Source organism: Salminus brasiliensis, chromosome 2 (assembly GCF_030463535.1).
Source record: "Salminus brasiliensis chromosome 2, fSalBra1.hap2, whole genome shotgun sequence".
Taxonomy (NCBI): domain Eukaryota; kingdom Metazoa; phylum Chordata; class Actinopteri; order Characiformes; family Bryconidae; genus Salminus; species Salminus brasiliensis.
Genome location: NC_132879.1, coordinates 19,725,554 through 19,743,431, shown reverse-complemented (window position 1 = coordinate 19,743,431; position 17,878 = coordinate 19,725,554). Strand labels below are relative to the sequence as shown.

Here is a 17,878-nt window from a genome sequence, read left to right as displayed (position 1 = left end):
TATATATATATATATATATATATATATATATATATATATATATATACAACAAAATAAATAAAATAATATATATGTAGTGCTATATATTTTATATTTTATATTTTTTTGACCTGCACTCAAAAGGATACCAAACCTCCTCTGACAAAAAACATAATGAAATAAGCTGAATATTTATGATTTATAATCAACATAAAACGGGACTCCAGACATGCCTTGGCTGATTGTTTATTCTGTGGTGAATCTTTCCTTTAATGATGGCAGGTTGCGTTTGGTTTATGGCAGCTTTCAGCTTTCAACCACTAGGTGGCGCTAACAACCCGTGTACCGCCGTGGCGCTCGCGCCATGACGCACTTCCTGGGATTTGTAGGCCGTTGGAGAGCGGATGTGCTCCCGGGTCTGTAGTCCTCGGATCAGCCACGTCCTGTTGAGTGCAGCGTGGGTTCTGTGGAGGCGCTTTCGAGAACCCCTCTTTCGCATTGGTTCAGACCTCGGATTTACAGCCGGGCGGCTGTGCAGGACTGTAGAAGAGGACAGGCGGCACTGAAAGTTACTTCTCTCTGTGTGTGTGTGTATGTGTGTATGAGCGCGCGTGCTTGCCGACGTGAGCGCGCGGTGGGGGAGTTTCTGAGTGCAGCAGCAGCAGCAGCAGCAGCACTACTACTACTAAACAGCACCAGCAGCGAGAGAGAGAGAGAGAGAGAGAGAGAGCAAGATTTGGAGTCCGAAACTCCAGTTTTCTTTCTTCTGGACGTCAGACTGAGGAAGCTCTGGGAATGAAAAGGAAAGGACGAGGGGACACATGACTCCAGAGCCGCCGTGAAGCCGCGAAGGAAGGAAGGAAAGAAGGAAGAGGCAGGAAGAGCCGAATGACAGCTTGGACTGGTCCAGCCATGACTCTGCTGCGCGCGGAGAGTTAGCTAGCGGCCAGCTCCCGGGATTAGGAGAGTGGAAACACACCACGAACACTGACTGACTAACACGGTACAGTAAAGTCCCTTTAAACTTTCAAAATGCGCGTTTGCTGTGGGGAAGCCAGGCTGCTTTGCTGCGAAGCTGCCTACTGCCCTTAAAGAGTTTGTCCAAACTGGACTACGCGCTGAGTATCTTCTTGGAAATGTGTCCGAGTGGACGGGTTTGGGGCTGGGTCGTGTTTCCGGCTTGTTTTGAAGGGAATAAGGAGTGTGCTGAGCTCAGCTGCTGCTGCTGCTTCAACACTCGTTTGCCTGAGAGCAGGCTTACATACGCTCGAGAGACTGAGACTGAGACTGAGACTGGGCTGCTGAAGTTCATGTTTAGTCCTCTCTTGAACCGAGGTCACTCAAATTAGACTCTGGTTCGACCTTCTGTAGGATTTAATATTACATAATCCTTAAGCCTGGCTGAGTTCTCCTACCTTTCTGCCCTCCTCCGAGTTTACTCTTCTTGGCAACTGTGTTCAAGCCTAGCCTGGGTTCTCTATGAACACTACACAAGCTTCAGAGCCTTTTCTTGGAGCACGTTTTCTTTAAAACCACTGTAATCACACACACACACACACACACACAAACAGATGTGGTGGTCTAGCATCTAATAATAGCAGTTCTGCATAATAAACGGTTTCACAACAACTAGCTGGTGTCGTCAGCTCTGAATGTGACAGCTGAAGGGCTGCAATACTCCTGGACCTACACTATACAATGCCTACATCTGAATGGGGCAGTTCTGGGACATTAACATGTGTCCCCCCAGCTATTAATATCCACGAATCTGAAGATCTGAAGGTCTACAGCTAGCTATATTCACATAATACATTTTAGAGCATATCTGAGGTATATATGAGGTGGTTCAGGAGGCCATATCTGAACGTAAAAGTTGTTTTAAGCGTTTTTGTACGTTCCGCATCCGAGGCCAGAAATGTGATCGCTAGAGATGCAATGGTGCTCCAGGAAGTTTGGTTCAGTTCCTGTTATGTAGCTACTGCACTGGCTGGAGTCCCAAAAACATTTTAGCACAAGGATGATTCTTAACTGGGCAAGCATGACTCTGGACACGCTCTCCCATTTGAGATGATATTGACCCTGGGATGCTTTTGGGAAACTGGTCCTTGATTGGTTTGGCTCACAACGCCTAACAGCATAAGCTTGAAAATGGAACAACGTCTTTCCTTCGCACCCACTATTCTCTAATCAGATGCACACCCAGATGCATGTTTATTTCCCCCTGAATTAAGTGATTGCCAGTTCCCACCTGCTAGCCTGGTCTCACAGTCGTACGTCTCCACAAGCACTGGACCTTGACTTGTGAAGCCAGCCAACTACATCTCGTCTGCAGCTAACGCATCGCTGACGGCTCAGCACGCTTGGAGGAGAACGCTAATTGGCCATTACGTCAGCTGACTGACACCAACATCGGCTAGCCCTTCATTGTTAAGTGATGGGATGACAGCAGGTACCGTTCTCCCTCTGAAGAGACGATCAGTGGTACAGTTTTAACCTTTAATGCATTGCCTTTTCAGTACTCTACTGAAATCATTGCACCATTAATGATCAGGGTTCTGCTTCAGTGAGTCAAAAGCTGGTGATTTGAACCGCTCTGAACCGTTTCAGGTGTTCGTTTGTATTTTTGCTTAAAATGGACTTAAAACCGTCTAGACAACTCAAGCTTCAAAGCCAACTGCTATAGATTATATGTTCAATGTTAACCAAAACAAGTTTTTAAGAGTCTTTAATATCTGTATAGAGGCTTTTCTGTTTTTCAGCAGCCAGCTCTGTGCGGTAGGTGTTATCCTCTATACCTGTCGCTGCATAGACTTAATGGACCAACCTAAAGATTCACATTTCACTTTGTTATACAGATTATGTTCGTTCTGTGGTGTTGTGCTGCCCTGCAGTTACTCTTAAGCGAACCCACCCATCCCATCACCCCACCCCAACAAACCACATAATAGCTTCTGCCAGCTCTACAGAGTCGCATCAGCTGAAAAATCCCATCAGCGTGGCGTATTTGTAGCGTGCCGCCTGTAATTTGCAAGGAAAAGGCTGAAGTGCTTGTAGCTGCTAAGTGCCTTACCTCATATAACTTCTTGTTTGTATTTGTCAGGGCTAGATGACAGCCGAAAAGCTGATGGTGGCGGATTACTCAACAAGGCAAGAAAGCAAGATGCTAATTCATTAAGGCCAGTTGGCATTTCTTTTTGATATTCCTGCTTGTTCTCTCGCCATCTATTAGCACAGCAGGTTTTAGCCCTCACACGTACAAGAGTAGCGCACACAGCCAACCCGTTATAACAGCATATCTCTCACATACCTACAGTACAGGTGCTGCTGATTTATAAATAACTCTCAAGGAAAACAGACAGGTTTGAAAGAGCTAGTGCTCAAACAGACAGACGAGCGACTGAGTGTATGTGTAGACAGCTGGAAAAGACAAAATAGTGTCTGAGGTGTGCTTGTATTACAATACAGAGACAGCTTAAATATCTGATGTATTTATGGGAAGAAAAAATGAAAAGAAAGATAAAAAAAAAAAAGGTGTGTGTGTGCGGGTGTGCATGCCCAGGCCTTAATGAGTCACCATGCTCCACAGGTCTTACCCTGACAACGTGAATGCAGGTCATTAAAGCTGTGTGTGATGAGCAGTTATTAAGCAATGATAATTACTGTTCCTCTCTTCCCCAGAGGACATACTGCACCAGTCTCACCGTGGAAGCCTCTGAGCTCTGAACTCTTCTTTGGTCTGCATACTTCATAATTACACATTTAGAGAATAGGATGACCCCTCGGTCCCGTCTGTGTTTGAAGAAGACGTGTAATACTTTAAACATTTGAAGAGGGAAGTGATCGTAACTTAAGACACACAGACTGAATTTTTATTCCTTAAAAGACAAAAATTAATCACCGCTGTTATGTAGTACTGGGGTGGGCAGTATGACGATATTTTATCGAATTGTGATCAATTTTGTTGTCATGATACACGATATGCGTTCATGAGTATGTCATCGCTATCAACAGTACTTGAAGAACACTGTCCAACTGCATGTTTCATTACAGAGAGTGTAATTAGTCCGGTTTAATTGGATGGAATGGGGAAAATTATCAGAAAAATGTCTAATGCATCTTGTGATCTGTATCTGCTCAGCTGTAGCGCACACTGTAATACCTTTTCATTAAATTAAAAATGCAGGGAAACATCTCCTGTTCTACCCACAAACATGCTTGAACCTCTGCCTGTTTCATTGAGCTACAAATGAGACATAATGAATGTGAAATCACACAGTAATTTTGTTACCACATCTTCAAAGGTTTAAGGGCCTTTATAAGGTTAAAGGACACATTATAATCACGCCCTATAGAAAATGGGCCCCATTTCCCCTTACTTGGCTCTTGAGCACATGGTGAGGGTATTGTTATAAATGCCTGTGCATGTCATTAGCATTACTGTAATGGCGCCAGCAGCCTGTGTTTGGGTCACTGAAGTTAAGGTGACTGACAGAGAGATACTACCCCCCCCCCCCTCCCATTTTTGAGCATTTTACCTTAAAATAACAGTTTTAAAAATGATTGTGATGCTCTGGGAGAATTGCATCTTTGTCATTGTTACTCCAGGCTGGGTGCTTTGCTAACTACACTATGCAACTTTGGAGAAGCAGGCAGGGTTTGCTCAGATATCCGTGTGTAAAGCATTTCATTTAGGGGTTTGTACACTTTTCGACCTTGGATCTAAAAGACGACTATATGCTTGAATATACTTTTACTGAAGTTAACTTTACATTGGTGGACTTTTACACATGTAATTCTGTATTTACATTAGTGCAGTTTCACCTTGGTAACAGTACTTTTTAACTTAAGTACAATACAAAAGTACTCTGCATAAATTCTATGGTTTATCAGCTGTGCTTGAATCTCTGCTCGTTTTGATGCTGGGTTTGAATTTGATGAATCAGATGTTAAACCATTTGAATGGCTTTCACTCGCGCTCCACTTTGCGCTTGTTTATGCACAGATGAATAAGGCCCAGTTGGAGCGCGTGCTATTTTAGGCGAGAATTGCTACTGGAATAGATCCGATTCATTCATTCTCTTCCATATCTGTTTCCAGTTACATAATTGTATACCGGAATACCATCTCTAGTAAAAGCTCATCTGTCTTTAGGCATTGGCAAAGGCTCCAAACACAGGCGCTGTCCAACGCGTGTTGATCTCAGAATATGAGATCTCCGTGGCATCACATTAATGTCAATTAGCACTGGCATGAGACTGTCTTCCTGTCTTTCTGACTCAACAGGACTTTACTAGAAATGCAGCCTAATTTTCCAGCTCTGCTTCATGGCGGCCAGTTACGGGTAGACTGTTTGATAATGGATCATTTGGATCTTTCGTGTTTGGTGGCAATTACAGCCTTCAGTACACATGATTACCGTCAACATGCTGGCAGTGTTCCAAAGTCTTCTTGTTAACTCTGTTAGAGTTATACTCTGGACGCATGTAGATTGATTTTTCCAGTCTGTTTTACTCCCCTTGCACTAGTGCCGTGCCTGTAGTAAAAGCCACGTAAGCTGAAGCACTCAGGATTTTGTTTTTGCAGCTTTTTTTTCGATGCGTGTTGCAAAAGCAACTCGGACCAAGTCTCCCAGAGCTGTTTCTATAGGTGAGATGTCAGTTTCTGGAGCATTTATTGGACTTGTGCGCTATTGATTTTTCCCTGCTTGCAATTTATCATTTAGAGAAAAAAAATTATAAATAATTATAGATTTATTGCGATAGGAACAGGAAACAGGAGCAGAACAATAAAACCTAATGTGGGGCTGTTGGGTGTCAGTGGTTTACAAATCATGGGCATCATGCGACAGTTTGTTTGAAAAGCCAATTGTGAATAAGAAACTTAAACATGAGACACTAGTCAATGCCTTCTATACACACAGTCATATTTAACGAAAAACGTACTTAGGCTTACTGCGGGTTGCTTACTTAACAACTACACTACAAACAATGCATCATCCCTGTCACTCTAAAACTGTGTATTTCAATTTCTGTTTTCCCCTTTTGGCATAATGTGAATCTCAAATTTCATAATCATAATGTGAAACTAAAAGACACGTCCCAGAAGTATTGGATGGAGCACCATTCCAGAGAACACAGTTTCACAGCTCAATGCTGGGGAGCTTTATAAATCTCTAGCCCACGCCTGGCATTAGGCAGGGTGCCAGTAGATAAATGTTTATCTGCTCCAGAGAGTCCTATTCTATTGGTAATACTTCTCTTCAGGGACTAGACAAGCTGTGTGTTTGTGCATTTGCACTTCTGTACCCATGATGGCAGAATTTTTTTATTAAAAGGGGTGTCCACAAACATTTGGACACATGGTCTATCAACTGAATAAGCGATTAGGTCTATCGTGATAATTACATTATTGGCTCCTCATAGAATATATGGACATGGCCTCAGTAATTGCTGAATTACTGCTGTTTGGAAAAGAGTGCAGTGCGTGCAAGGAACAGTACATCAATGACAGTACCTTGCTACACACAGAGCGGACTGCGAGGAGGCGAAGATGTGAGGCTAATAGGTTTAGGTGTGTGTGTGTGTGGGGGGGTACATTTTACCACATAAATATGGCTATTACTAATTAAAAAGTTATTTAAAGAGGCTGTGATTGCAGTAGTATGCCCTCTTATCAATATCTGTGGTATTAAATGATCTTAAATGAAAATTAAATTAAAAAAAAGAGGGATTAAATGAAATATTATTTATCACAATTAGTTTTGAGACATAATTATCATGACCGGCCTATAAATGATTCTTTTTAGCCTAGATCTTAGGTCTTGGACTCCAGCTGGTGGCACATAGGCAGGGAGGTATTTGCATGCTATTTTCGCCAAGATAGGGAGGTCTTGCTTTCAACCAAATTAGTGGATTTTCCTCACCATCTATGACCTTTTTTAGTTTAGCTGCGACCCTTTGCTCATCAGACAGTGTCGTCGATGGTGTTCCATTTCTTTTCCTGAGCAGACTCTCCAATGACATCTTCAGAAGAGAAGGCTGCGTCTGTTTCTGGGCTATTTCTCTGACATATCTGTGTTCTTTGCCAAGAATAAGCGTTTCTTCAGCGCCCCACGCTTTTGTTTTTTTTTCTAGGTTGTCATCATGCCCTCCACAGTAACAGGGATCCAGTAGGGTAGTGTTTTGCCAAATTGCACTGGTTGATTTCTTTTGTCGTGTTTTGACTGAAGCTTGGCCAGAATGTTGGCTTTTATTCGTTGCTGTGAGGAGATTTTTATCCTTGGGTGCAAGTGTCTTCAGTTCAAGGAGATTTAGCATTGCTTAGAGTGATGAGATTGTCATGTAATCACTGGAGAGAATATCTGTAAAGTCCGCTACAGGTTCAAGTGCTGCTTCATCATGGGAGGACATTTATCTTCAGCAAATACCTGCTTGATTACTGGGCCCTGCTCTAAAATGTTTTCCACCATATTTTGTTTGAATCCCCACTTGCTTGGAAAGTCCTCTATGAGTAAAGGAACATGAGTTAATTTTATTTTATTATTTTATTATTTTACTTCAAAGAATCAAAAGAAAATATTAAATAAAAAGTAAACAGATTTAACATTATCTGCACACACATCTACTACAAATTCAAATAACTGCATAATAATGATACTAATATAACGATGATACAGCCATGATGAAGCTTTTTACTGTTATAAGGGAACACCGAGGGAGGATTGCAGTGCCCTCTTGCGCTGCCAACTGTGATAAAAGGCTTCCGTAATTGCTCAGCAAACTTCAAGTGCTCCCTCAACTCTGTGCCGACTAGTTCTTTCGGGTTTTTTGCCCCTGCTTTAAGTTGTGTTTGAAATCTCAGCATGGTTCAGTCGATTTCTTTGGACGGCCGTCACAATGTTGGAGCCATTATCAATAGTGTGATGCAGGAGAAGAAATTTCTGCAACTTTCAAGTCTCCTCGGAAGCTCGTAGTGTGTGTTTTTAGGAAATGGCTGATCTTGAGACATTTTGATTTCAATTTTCATTTTCTGTTGATGAAGCGTGCAGTGACGGATATGTATTGCTGCAAATGAATACCTGACCACATGTCTGAAGTTAATGTGAACTAACTGGTGCTGTGAATCATTTTTTACACGTCTCGCACATCAGAGCCATCCTCATTGTAGTAGCCTGGAAAGGCTGTCTTGAGTGAAGTATCTTCAGCCTGGTAATTCATTTCAGTTTTCTAGTGTTCTAAGCACTTCCTTGAAAGTGACAGTTTTCAACTCTCTTTTGCAAGGTTACTGCCCTTTCACAGCCTCATCACCCCCTGTCTGCTTCGATCTTAATTTGTGGAGTTGGCAAAGGCACCCATGATTGAGGGCTGACTGCTGAGGAACTGCTTTTTGGCAACGGCAGTTGTGAAAACTCAGCCGCATGGTGGATTTTTAGGTGATTCAGAATGTTCGTAGTGTTTCCATCGTTTGTGGAGATTTGTTTGTTGCAGATTTGGCATGCCACTTCATTCCAGTTGAGTGGTTGAGGCTTTCCATCAGGTTTCAAGCCAAAACATGGCTGGATTGGAGCATTTCTTCTTCTGAATGAGTTTCATTTTCTTCCTGCAGTTGTGGTCATACCAAATGAGTTCATGACGAGTTTGCAGCAACTGTTTCAAAAAGCTGCCTAAATGCAAAACTGTGAAGAGAAAAGTATAATTTGCGTGGTTTTACATTTTATAACGAGTGAATTAAAGAGCAGAATGGCAAACTTGCACAGTTACTAAAAATCAACATCAACACATCGCAGCATATAATGACCGTGAAAGAAAAATGCATTTTGTATCCCGATAGTATCTGGATACACTTTTGACTAGATTCTGTTTACACTCGTTGAAATACGTCTCCAGTGTTACCAGATAAGATCTAATTTTACTTCCCTGCATAAAAAAAGCACACCAAACACGTCCATCATTCCTGTTTTACTTGGTGTAACACTTTCTCATTAACACTGTCCTGCTTTGGGAGGCTTGAACAGTTTAGAGTAATGGTGGGGGTTTCACAACGCCATGGATCAGTAGATGGTTCCTGTAACGCTTTGTAAACCCTCTGCTCTCATCTACTGGTCAATAAGCACAAGCATACACACACATGCAAGAGAGAGTGCAAAGGAGATGGTGGAGATTAGTGAGAAGATGAGATCTACAGTAATAATTACTAGTATTATTGGGTTTTGTTGGGGGGGGTTGAGTGATCCAGTCATAATCTGATGGTGTTTATACCTGGCTTTTCATGGAGACAAGTAAAATCCAAACGTGATCCGATCACCAAAAACGCATGTCAGTGCCAGGTGTAAACAGGCTTTTGGACTCCTTTATTAGCTTGTTGTGTAGTAGTCTTTTAATAGAAATGACAAACGCTGTTCACTTGGAATTAGCTCTTTAGACTGCCTTTTTACTTTTTGAAGTGCTGAAGTCTGCCAACACGAAGACCCGGAGCATGAAAGCTCTCTGCATGGCTGTGCCGCACTCTGTGTTGTCCGTACAAAACAACCTTTCTCAGGCTGGCCAGCACTAATCTTCCGACGAAGCATTGCGTTTCAGAAAGTTGCACAGGATGATGGAAATGTTGCGTAAGATGGGTTTCATAACGGAGTGTAACATCACTTAAAAGTATTTAATGTTCAGTGTCAGGAATAAAAATGGAAGATTTAGCCATGGAAAGTGAGTATGAGTCAGTGTGTGCTTGCACCTGCTTTGCACCCAGTGTCACCTGTCAAAGCACACTGAATTTCTTAATACCACACTGCTACTTGCATCCTAATATTAGTATTCTGTGTTACTGGTGCCCAGTAATGATATACACACATGTGGGGGTGTATGTGTGTCCTTTATTTTCTCCTAATCATTTGCATATCAAATACAGAGGCTGTGTTCAGTGTGTTCACATGACCAACTTAGCTTTGAGTTTACTTGATGTGTATTGATGTGCTAATGTTCCTCAACAGAACCAAGTAGGTAACCAGGCCAGTAAGGAATTAGCCTGCCGTTCATTTGTGTTGAGTCCATCCGGTGACTTAAGCACACTTTGTTATCCCTCTGTGTGCCTTTAAGTGTATTAACATCATGCTAAATAAAGAGAGAACCTGCTCTAATAAACAGCCAGTGCCTGTGTACCAAGAGAGAATACAGGAAATTGGGTTAATGAGCCAAGTGGTCCAATTTAAAGAGATAATACATTGAACCTAAAGCTGCTTTGTTCTTAGAGATTTTTAGATTAAACTAGGGCTGGGCCGTGCATCTACTATACAGTTATACCGTGACACTGATATGCTGTGATATTGCTTTTCAGTGTTGGAGAAATTCTATCCATGATACAGTGCCCATATATATAACGGTGTCCCCGTTTGTGATGGATGAGCAGCATTTATGGTATTACTTCCAGGGAATCCCATATTCTAAATGCATTTATAAGCAGTCTGCTTATAATTGCAGTTAGTGGCACAACATAGATATGGTGGGAGAGAGAAGAAAAAGCTATAAAGCAGACAAAGGACATTTTCGGAAAAGTCTTGAGAGCAGAGAGAGAAGTCCAGTCCTGAAAAGATCTGGGTGGGGAATTTCACAGTTTAAGAGCAATGTCACAGAAGGATCTGCCACCCACTGAAGAGAGTCTAGTGTAGAGAACAGACTGATTAGACTGCTGTCTGAGGGCACGAGGGCACAAGGGGGGCTGTATGGGGTGGAGGACCTTCTCAAGATATGCAGGGGCCCAGAAATGTAAAGCTAGCAGTGAGAAGTGTGTGTAACCTTTTTTTCTTTACTAAAAATGCAATAACTTAATTCAATTTAGCCAGTGGTGACGGTGGCATGAAAAAGCTCCCTCAGATTGAGAATAAGAAACCTTGAGAGGAAGAAAGACTCAAAAGGGAAACTCACCTGCCTGTGGCCGACACTGGATAGCACAAGAAAAAACATAACACAAATAAAAACTGCTAAAAGAAGCTACATTGAATTAATAGAATATGGCAAATGTGACATCAATGGCAATGAAAACAATGAAAAGGTGAGTGAAATGTGAAATGTGCAGCAGGGTAGTTACAAAGGGCTACACAGTAACTAAGGGGTTTATGCAGCAGAATTATTTTTACAGAGTAGACACTAGCACCACCAGTGCAATTCACTGAGCATAAGAGTATTGTGTGCTGATATTTATTGTAAATCATTGCTCTTGTCGCAGATCTTTGGATGTTTTAAAGTTTGTTAATAGCTTTACCCCAAAAAGCAGTAAAAAAGAGTAACAGTAATTAATACTGAATTGTATAAAAGCATGGACCAGTGTTTTGACATCACTATTAATGAGGAATAGCTGGAGACGGGCAGTATTTTTAAAAATGGCATGTCTTTCCTACATCATCTTTTTTTGCTTTTAGATTTGTATGAATTGGAAGCAGCACTCAACCTCAGTAAAATGTGACAAGCCCTGAGCTCTCCTTTCAAGATGTTGAAAACAGAATGGGAGACATCGATAAATGTGCACTGTGGAATGAACCCCACTTCACTTAAAGCCTGTAAAGAGAACTAGCTCTAGAAGATGTTATACAGTGAATTTAGGCTTTCGTAACATTTAAAACACATTTAACAAATAAGCAAAACAAACTCTCCTCACTTCTAGCCTGTAATGACCTGACCTAGTGGTCTACAATGTGTAGGTGTAGTGCATTACAACATTGGTGTTCACAGTGTCCTTAAGAACGATACTAATCTGCATGGTGGAACCTGACTGTATGAAGTGACATAGTCTTTTCTGTATGAAGTGTTATGTATGTCATTATAACTGCTTAAGAACAACTACACAGGCTTGTGTTGGGTATTATACAGCATGGTATTATGAATGCCATATGATGCTTTCTAAATGTATTTGTAATATGTTATTAATACAAAACAATACATAATGTTTTTTAATTATCATGCCCTTTACGCATGGTTAAAAAAAGCTATGTGAGGTTTGTAAAATGTTACTGTAGTGTGGAGTACCACTCCGGGAGAGTGGGCTCATTATTATTTGATTTAATTCTCATTTTCACAAAATAGAGTCTTGGAGGCAGCATTTAAGAGCAAGTCTAGACTTTTAAGAAAGTAAATAAACAAGCCAAACACAGCAGAGATGACGCAGGAATTTCCACAAGACCAGACCTAGAAACGCGGACACAAAAGCACTACTTACAAATAAGACTGGGTTGGAAACATCTGGGATAGGAGGGCTAACGAACTGCACACAGCTGGGAGCGTCATTGACAAGGCGGAGCTACGGTAGAGAAATGGGCGGAGACAAGGAACCAAAACAAAGGCACATGAGTCTAGGATGACTCGAGGGAGAAAATGAACAAAGACATGGGTGCAGGGCTGGATACACTGGTTCACTGATCTTTAACTCCGATCTGATATATTTGGAAAATATCAAGATGATGAATTAAGAATATCACCCGACTTCAAGTTGAAATATATTGTACTCAGGCTGACACCAGATGCGTAGCCCAGCTTTTCGTTATTATCATGTCTTTTTGATGAGCTAGTTCACCAAATAAGAATTGCAGGTCTGGTGTTTTAGAAAGGGTTTGAGGTTCCTTGGCATTTTTGCTTTTGCTTCTGTTGTGGGTCAAGAGATGCTGTTTTGTAACTTAAGGTTTCTTTATCTCTTACACTTTTTCTCTCCTCATTCCTGTATGTTCTCTCACACTCTCTCACACTCTCACTCTCTCTTTCTCCACCCTCCTGGCAAAAGTGCTTTCAGAGGGGTTTTTTATGACAGGCAGGTAACATGTTTTCGTTTCCAGCTCACTGCACTCTGCCAGGCTGTAATGAGCTTGCCAATGCAGATTTTCGACGTGACGGTTTGTTTGTTTTCTGAGCGTCGTAGCGTTCTGCTTTTGCTGCCTTACACTGCGCTAATTCTCCCCTACACGTTTTCAGACACCCGGCCTTGGCTTGAAGCGGATGGCCAGTCGCGAGCCTGTTCCACATACTAAAGGATTCTGTTGAGGGGTACACAATTCTTCTGTAGTGGGTATTTGTGCTTGATTGGAACACATCCCCACAAGTCATTTTTGGATCATCGTTAATATAGACCCAGACCCATATTCAAGTACATGTGCAGTATGAACAAAAATAAAACGCAAGTGCACATTCCTCCTAAACTGCTCAAACTTGGAAGAAGCAGGCCTGTGGGTAAGCTCTGTTGTTTGGGTTTTGCCTACTTGTCGAAAGTCTCTGTGGTGTTCTGTTGGACTCTAGGGAATATCGAGCCGTTCCATATTCAGCATGAGCAGCCTAGTCTCTGAAGACCTGCTCAAGTCTCAGATCAACCTAAATGTATCAGGGTTCTGCAGGGAGTTTCCCTGAGGCGAGGGCAACTTGGAGTGGATGGAAAATGCCGGAACCTTTTATGTTGTTGTTCCTATAGAAATCTCTGTGGTTTAGTTCTAGCCTGTATGACCTTGCCCTCACAGCTGCTCTCTGACAGTGTCCTAACTATTTAAACCGACAAAACCAGCTATTCAATTATGGATGCTTGTTGCTCATGACTCTGTGTTAGGATGAGACTGCAGTTGTGGGGAGACTGCAGATGAGCATCAAGTTACAGTCCCAGCTGAACTATGAAAATGTTAACGGTTCACTTGACAGAGTAGTACTGCCTATTTGGTCAATTTTTAGGTAGACCATGAAAAATGTACAGGAGTGGATGTGTCCGCTAGGCTCTTTCTGAGTAATCAAAGATTATTTTAAACAGAGTAAGGAAATCAACAGGAAATTAAAACAGGAAATCTTGACAGGCCTACAGTGATTTAGATTTGAACGACAGAGCAAATGCGACATTCATTGAGTTTTAATGATTGTTTATCATGCCTTCAGTTTACACTGTTTCTGTTTACATCTCATTTTTCTCAATTACAGCTGCATTTTCAAACATCCTGCTCATCTCTGTGAAATATCTTCTCTGTAATCTCTGTGGATTCGAAAGAAGCCTCCAGCCTTGCACATCCAGCATAGCACTTTCTAATCTTGCCCCATGATATCTAGCCTTCTACAAGGCTGGGACCTTTCCAGAAAATGCCAAATAAACTTCCCAGAAATCAAAGCTCAACTGAAAGTTTGCCCAGGTGTCCCTTTTCTCCTTGTTTACTAAGCAAAATCACAGCTCTGTAAGGACACTTTAATGCTTTATCTCTCTTGGCTGTCTTTTAAATCTCTTTCTTATCTGCCCTGTTCGAGTTCCTTTTTATGTTCTCGTTCCAAGAACAAGAAGGCATAAGGCAAGGTTACCCTTGAACCTCCTCAGCCTCGTTCTTGCTGTTCAACTTGCCTTATGGGTCAGCTTTGCCCAGGTGTGGTGCTATAAGTAGAAAAGGTCTGCAAGAAAAATTGTTTGCTGCCCTTTGTCCTCCCTGAAGAGATGATGTTCACATAAGACGGCTATATTTGTCCTTGTGTGCTGTATAAAAGAACCTCTGCACTCTAATTAGCCTCCGTTCTAAACGCTCTTGCTTTGTTCTCTCTAGGTCTGCACAGTGGCTGATGTGGTCCAGAGTGGTCAGTGGATTCTTTCAATAGTAGACCAGAGCATTCAGGGCCCCAGCACTGGTCGTTCATGGAGGTCCGCTGGGTCCTGCTGCAGCTCGGGACCAGCCTGCTCCTCCTAAGCGCAGTGGCGCTGTCCGCGGAGCGCCAGGGCTTATACACCAACTCTTGGGCCGTGCACATCCACGGAGGGGAGGAGGAGGCCCGGCGCGTTGCACACAAGCACAACTTCATCTACCACGGCAATGTGAGTGAGAACCACATGTTATCCAACCGAATTCAAATGTTTCGTGTGGTTGATTTTGAAGTTCTGCAAGGCTTTGAGGTGGCGGTGTGAGTGATGCTCGAGCTGAGCTAAAGCTTGGAGCATGCGTGTATGTTGCGTGTGCTGTGCTACTTTCATCTTTTCATCCTGTGAGAGCAGGTGATGGCTCCAGAGCACAGTTTAGCATTCCAAATGTATCATGTTTGATTCCATTACAGACCGTGGATAGCTCATTTAAATTCAGTGGATGTCACGGCATACCTGCTTGAGTATTTATTAGTTTTACTGGTTGCAGTCATGTAAAAGGTAATCAAGCCCAACAACAGTACAAATCAGCAGTCTGTTTTGGGGAGAGAACAAAAAAAATGATTATATTTGATTCATTAATGAGCCAGATGAATGTTAGACAAGTGCATTAAAGTGTCATGGCTGATGGTTGAAACGCTTTAAGATTTCTGTTGTGTGATGCTATAGCAAGAGACCTACACAGTATGTAAAAAATAATAATAATATAATATAATAATTAATATAAATAATTAAAAATTAAAAGACCAAACTTTGTGGGTGTGGTTTGTGAATGATACACAAGCAACAGATGATGGTGCCAGGGACAGGAACAAGGAACACAGTTTTTCATTGTTTTGTATTTTAGCATCTGTTAGGGTTACATAATATTTAATCACGGAGAACCACTCTAGTCCGATTCCAGTTGTATGTACCTTCCAGACAATCCACTAAATTCAGACTGAAGTCTGATCACTGTTACTGTATAGATTAAGACATAATCAGTTCTAGCAACAGTGGAAATAGAAGGTTTCATTAGGTTGGATCCTGTAACTTCAGGATAATTCTGCTAGTTACCAAATTAAAGTGCTTCATGTGGTTGGTGAAGTTTTGCACTCATGAAATGAGTGATGCTAGAGCTGGAAGCCTGCAGCGTACACAGTACATTAAAACCCAGATTGATGGGGTGTGTGCGTGTGTTCTGTCTCTTCCTTCTCCTTCTGTGAAGGTGCCAGAACCTGTAGAGAGAATCTACTGAATATGCTGATTGCTGTTTGCAAGGATTAAAAGTTAATCAGGCATAGCAATGCTGGAAATCAGCAGTCTATTTGGAAAAACAAAATTAATTTCTGTCAAGCCCAAAACCTTGACTGCTACGTATTTAGTATGGTTCTGAAACTGTGGTATTTTAAAGTGCATATGTGTCACAATATGTCTGTGTGATGCCCTGTAATTAAGTAAAGGCCTTAGAAAAGCACTTTTAGCTCATTTCTGGCAAAACTGGGCTTTTGCTGCCATTTAGAGTGATCATTTTAGACAAAGATCATTTAGCTCCATGCAGATCTGCACAGATTCACCATCACCAGCTCATTATGCCATGGGAAGTCTGCAAATTGTTGACGTTAATATCTGAAGCATCTCTAGATGTCCTGTGGTTCTTAAGCTCAAGCTGTGATTTTATTATTATTTTGTATTATTATTATTAAATACAGAAAGCGCTCTCCTAAAAGCAGAGATGGCGCTGATCTAAAACCCGGTATTAATATTGCAGCAATATCAGAAAATTATGCTGAACTGGATATTGGTGGAAAAAGATATTGGCTAAATAGAGATAAGGTTGCAGTAAGTAATGTGCTTATTATTAGAAGGTCATATGAGAAGCATGAGACTCGGAATAGCAACTCTGGAGAAATGGTAATCCTAGTCATGTTGATATCAGTTTGAAATTCCAGTTGTAGTCAACAGTGAGAGAAAAAGCAGTATTGCTCAAGCAGTACTGACAATTTCAGGAGCGAGTGAGTGAGTGAGGCAGCTGGTCTCTGTAGAGAGAAGGAGAGAGCTGCTGGATCCAGTACAGTAAACTTAAGAATGGTGGGGTTCAGTACAGTTGAGAATGCTACGGGAAGTGGACTTATAATATATATGCATGATATTTGTCAGGATGTAGCACATCATCGCTGTCGCACAAAAATCTTGTATCACCTACAATTGCAATCAAAATAATTCAACCCCTCTTGCCCCCTTAAGTTTATTAGCAACATTTACAAACTTTCAGCTGTTTGCAATAAACGAATCAAATAAGAACCCATTCAATATCTCAACACAACTAATAGAGCCAAGTCATTTTTCCAAATGTAGCACAAAATGACACGACTGTCTACTGCAGTTTCAGAATTATTCAACCCCTTCATGACCAGCATCTTTAGTACTTGGCACCCTTTACTGTTATGATTTTCTGCAAATGTGATTCATAGCCAGACACCAGTTTCTGGCAGCGTTCCTGAGGACTCATTCCTTATGGACAATGGCCTCCAGTTTACTAATATTCTTAGGTTTGCTTGCTGCAGTCCCTTATTTAAATGCCACCAAACATTTTTGTGAAGTCTCCAGAATCCTTCAGAACTTCTGAAACCAAGCCTTGGTGGAGTTTGAAGGTTGCTTGGGATAATTGTCCTGTTGGAAGGTCCAGGGATGCCTAAGCTTTAGTTTCTTCACAGAAGGCGCAGATTTCCTGATGATTGAATCTATCTAGCCCTGCACACACTGCAGGTTTCCATTGCCAGAGGAAGCAAAGCAAAGCAGCCCCAGAGCATCACTGAGCAACCATCATGCTTCACTATAGGTATGCTTCATTCTTCCTTCTCCAGACACAATGCTGATCCAGAGACCTGAATAGTTCGGGTTTTGTTTCATCGAGCCACAAAACAGAAACCCAAAACTTGGTTGGTTTATTTATATGGTCTCCAACTATATCTGTAGAAGCCCTTAGTGCCTTTGCTAAGCAATGATATCATCTCTGACCTTGTTGGACAACTGTCTTGCCATGTTTCTAACATACAGTCAAACAGCATTTTTGGAGCATTTCAGTTGGTCCATTTCTCATGACATCATGTTGTAAAGAAAATCTGCCAAATTTATATTATGAAGATATAGGACATTTGTGCAACAGTGAGGATATGAAACTAATGATGGTTTTCACAAGGTTTAAGGACGTTACTGGAACAAGGTTTTGTTAAAAATGGTACTGTGCTGTTTCTACTTAAATAGAGGTGCCAGAATGGGTCCTGTGGAATGATGC

At 41.6% G+C, this 17,878-nt stretch overlaps 1 protein-coding gene across 1 annotated transcript in view; it reads left to right on the top strand.

Annotated features, from left to right (window-relative positions):
* Nucleotides 1-414: 414 nt before the first annotated feature.
* furinb (furin (paired basic amino acid cleaving enzyme) b) overlaps nt 415-17,878 on the top strand; it is a 122,878-nt gene continuing 105,414 nt past the window's right edge. The window contains exons 1-2 of the mRNA XM_072669752.1: nt 415-982; nt 14,513-14,778. Coding sequence (XP_072525853.1) covers nt 14,602-14,778 — 177 coding nt within the window. The 5' untranslated portion in view covers nt 415-982; nt 14,513-14,601. The remainder of the gene's footprint in view (nt 983-14,512; nt 14,779-17,878) is intronic.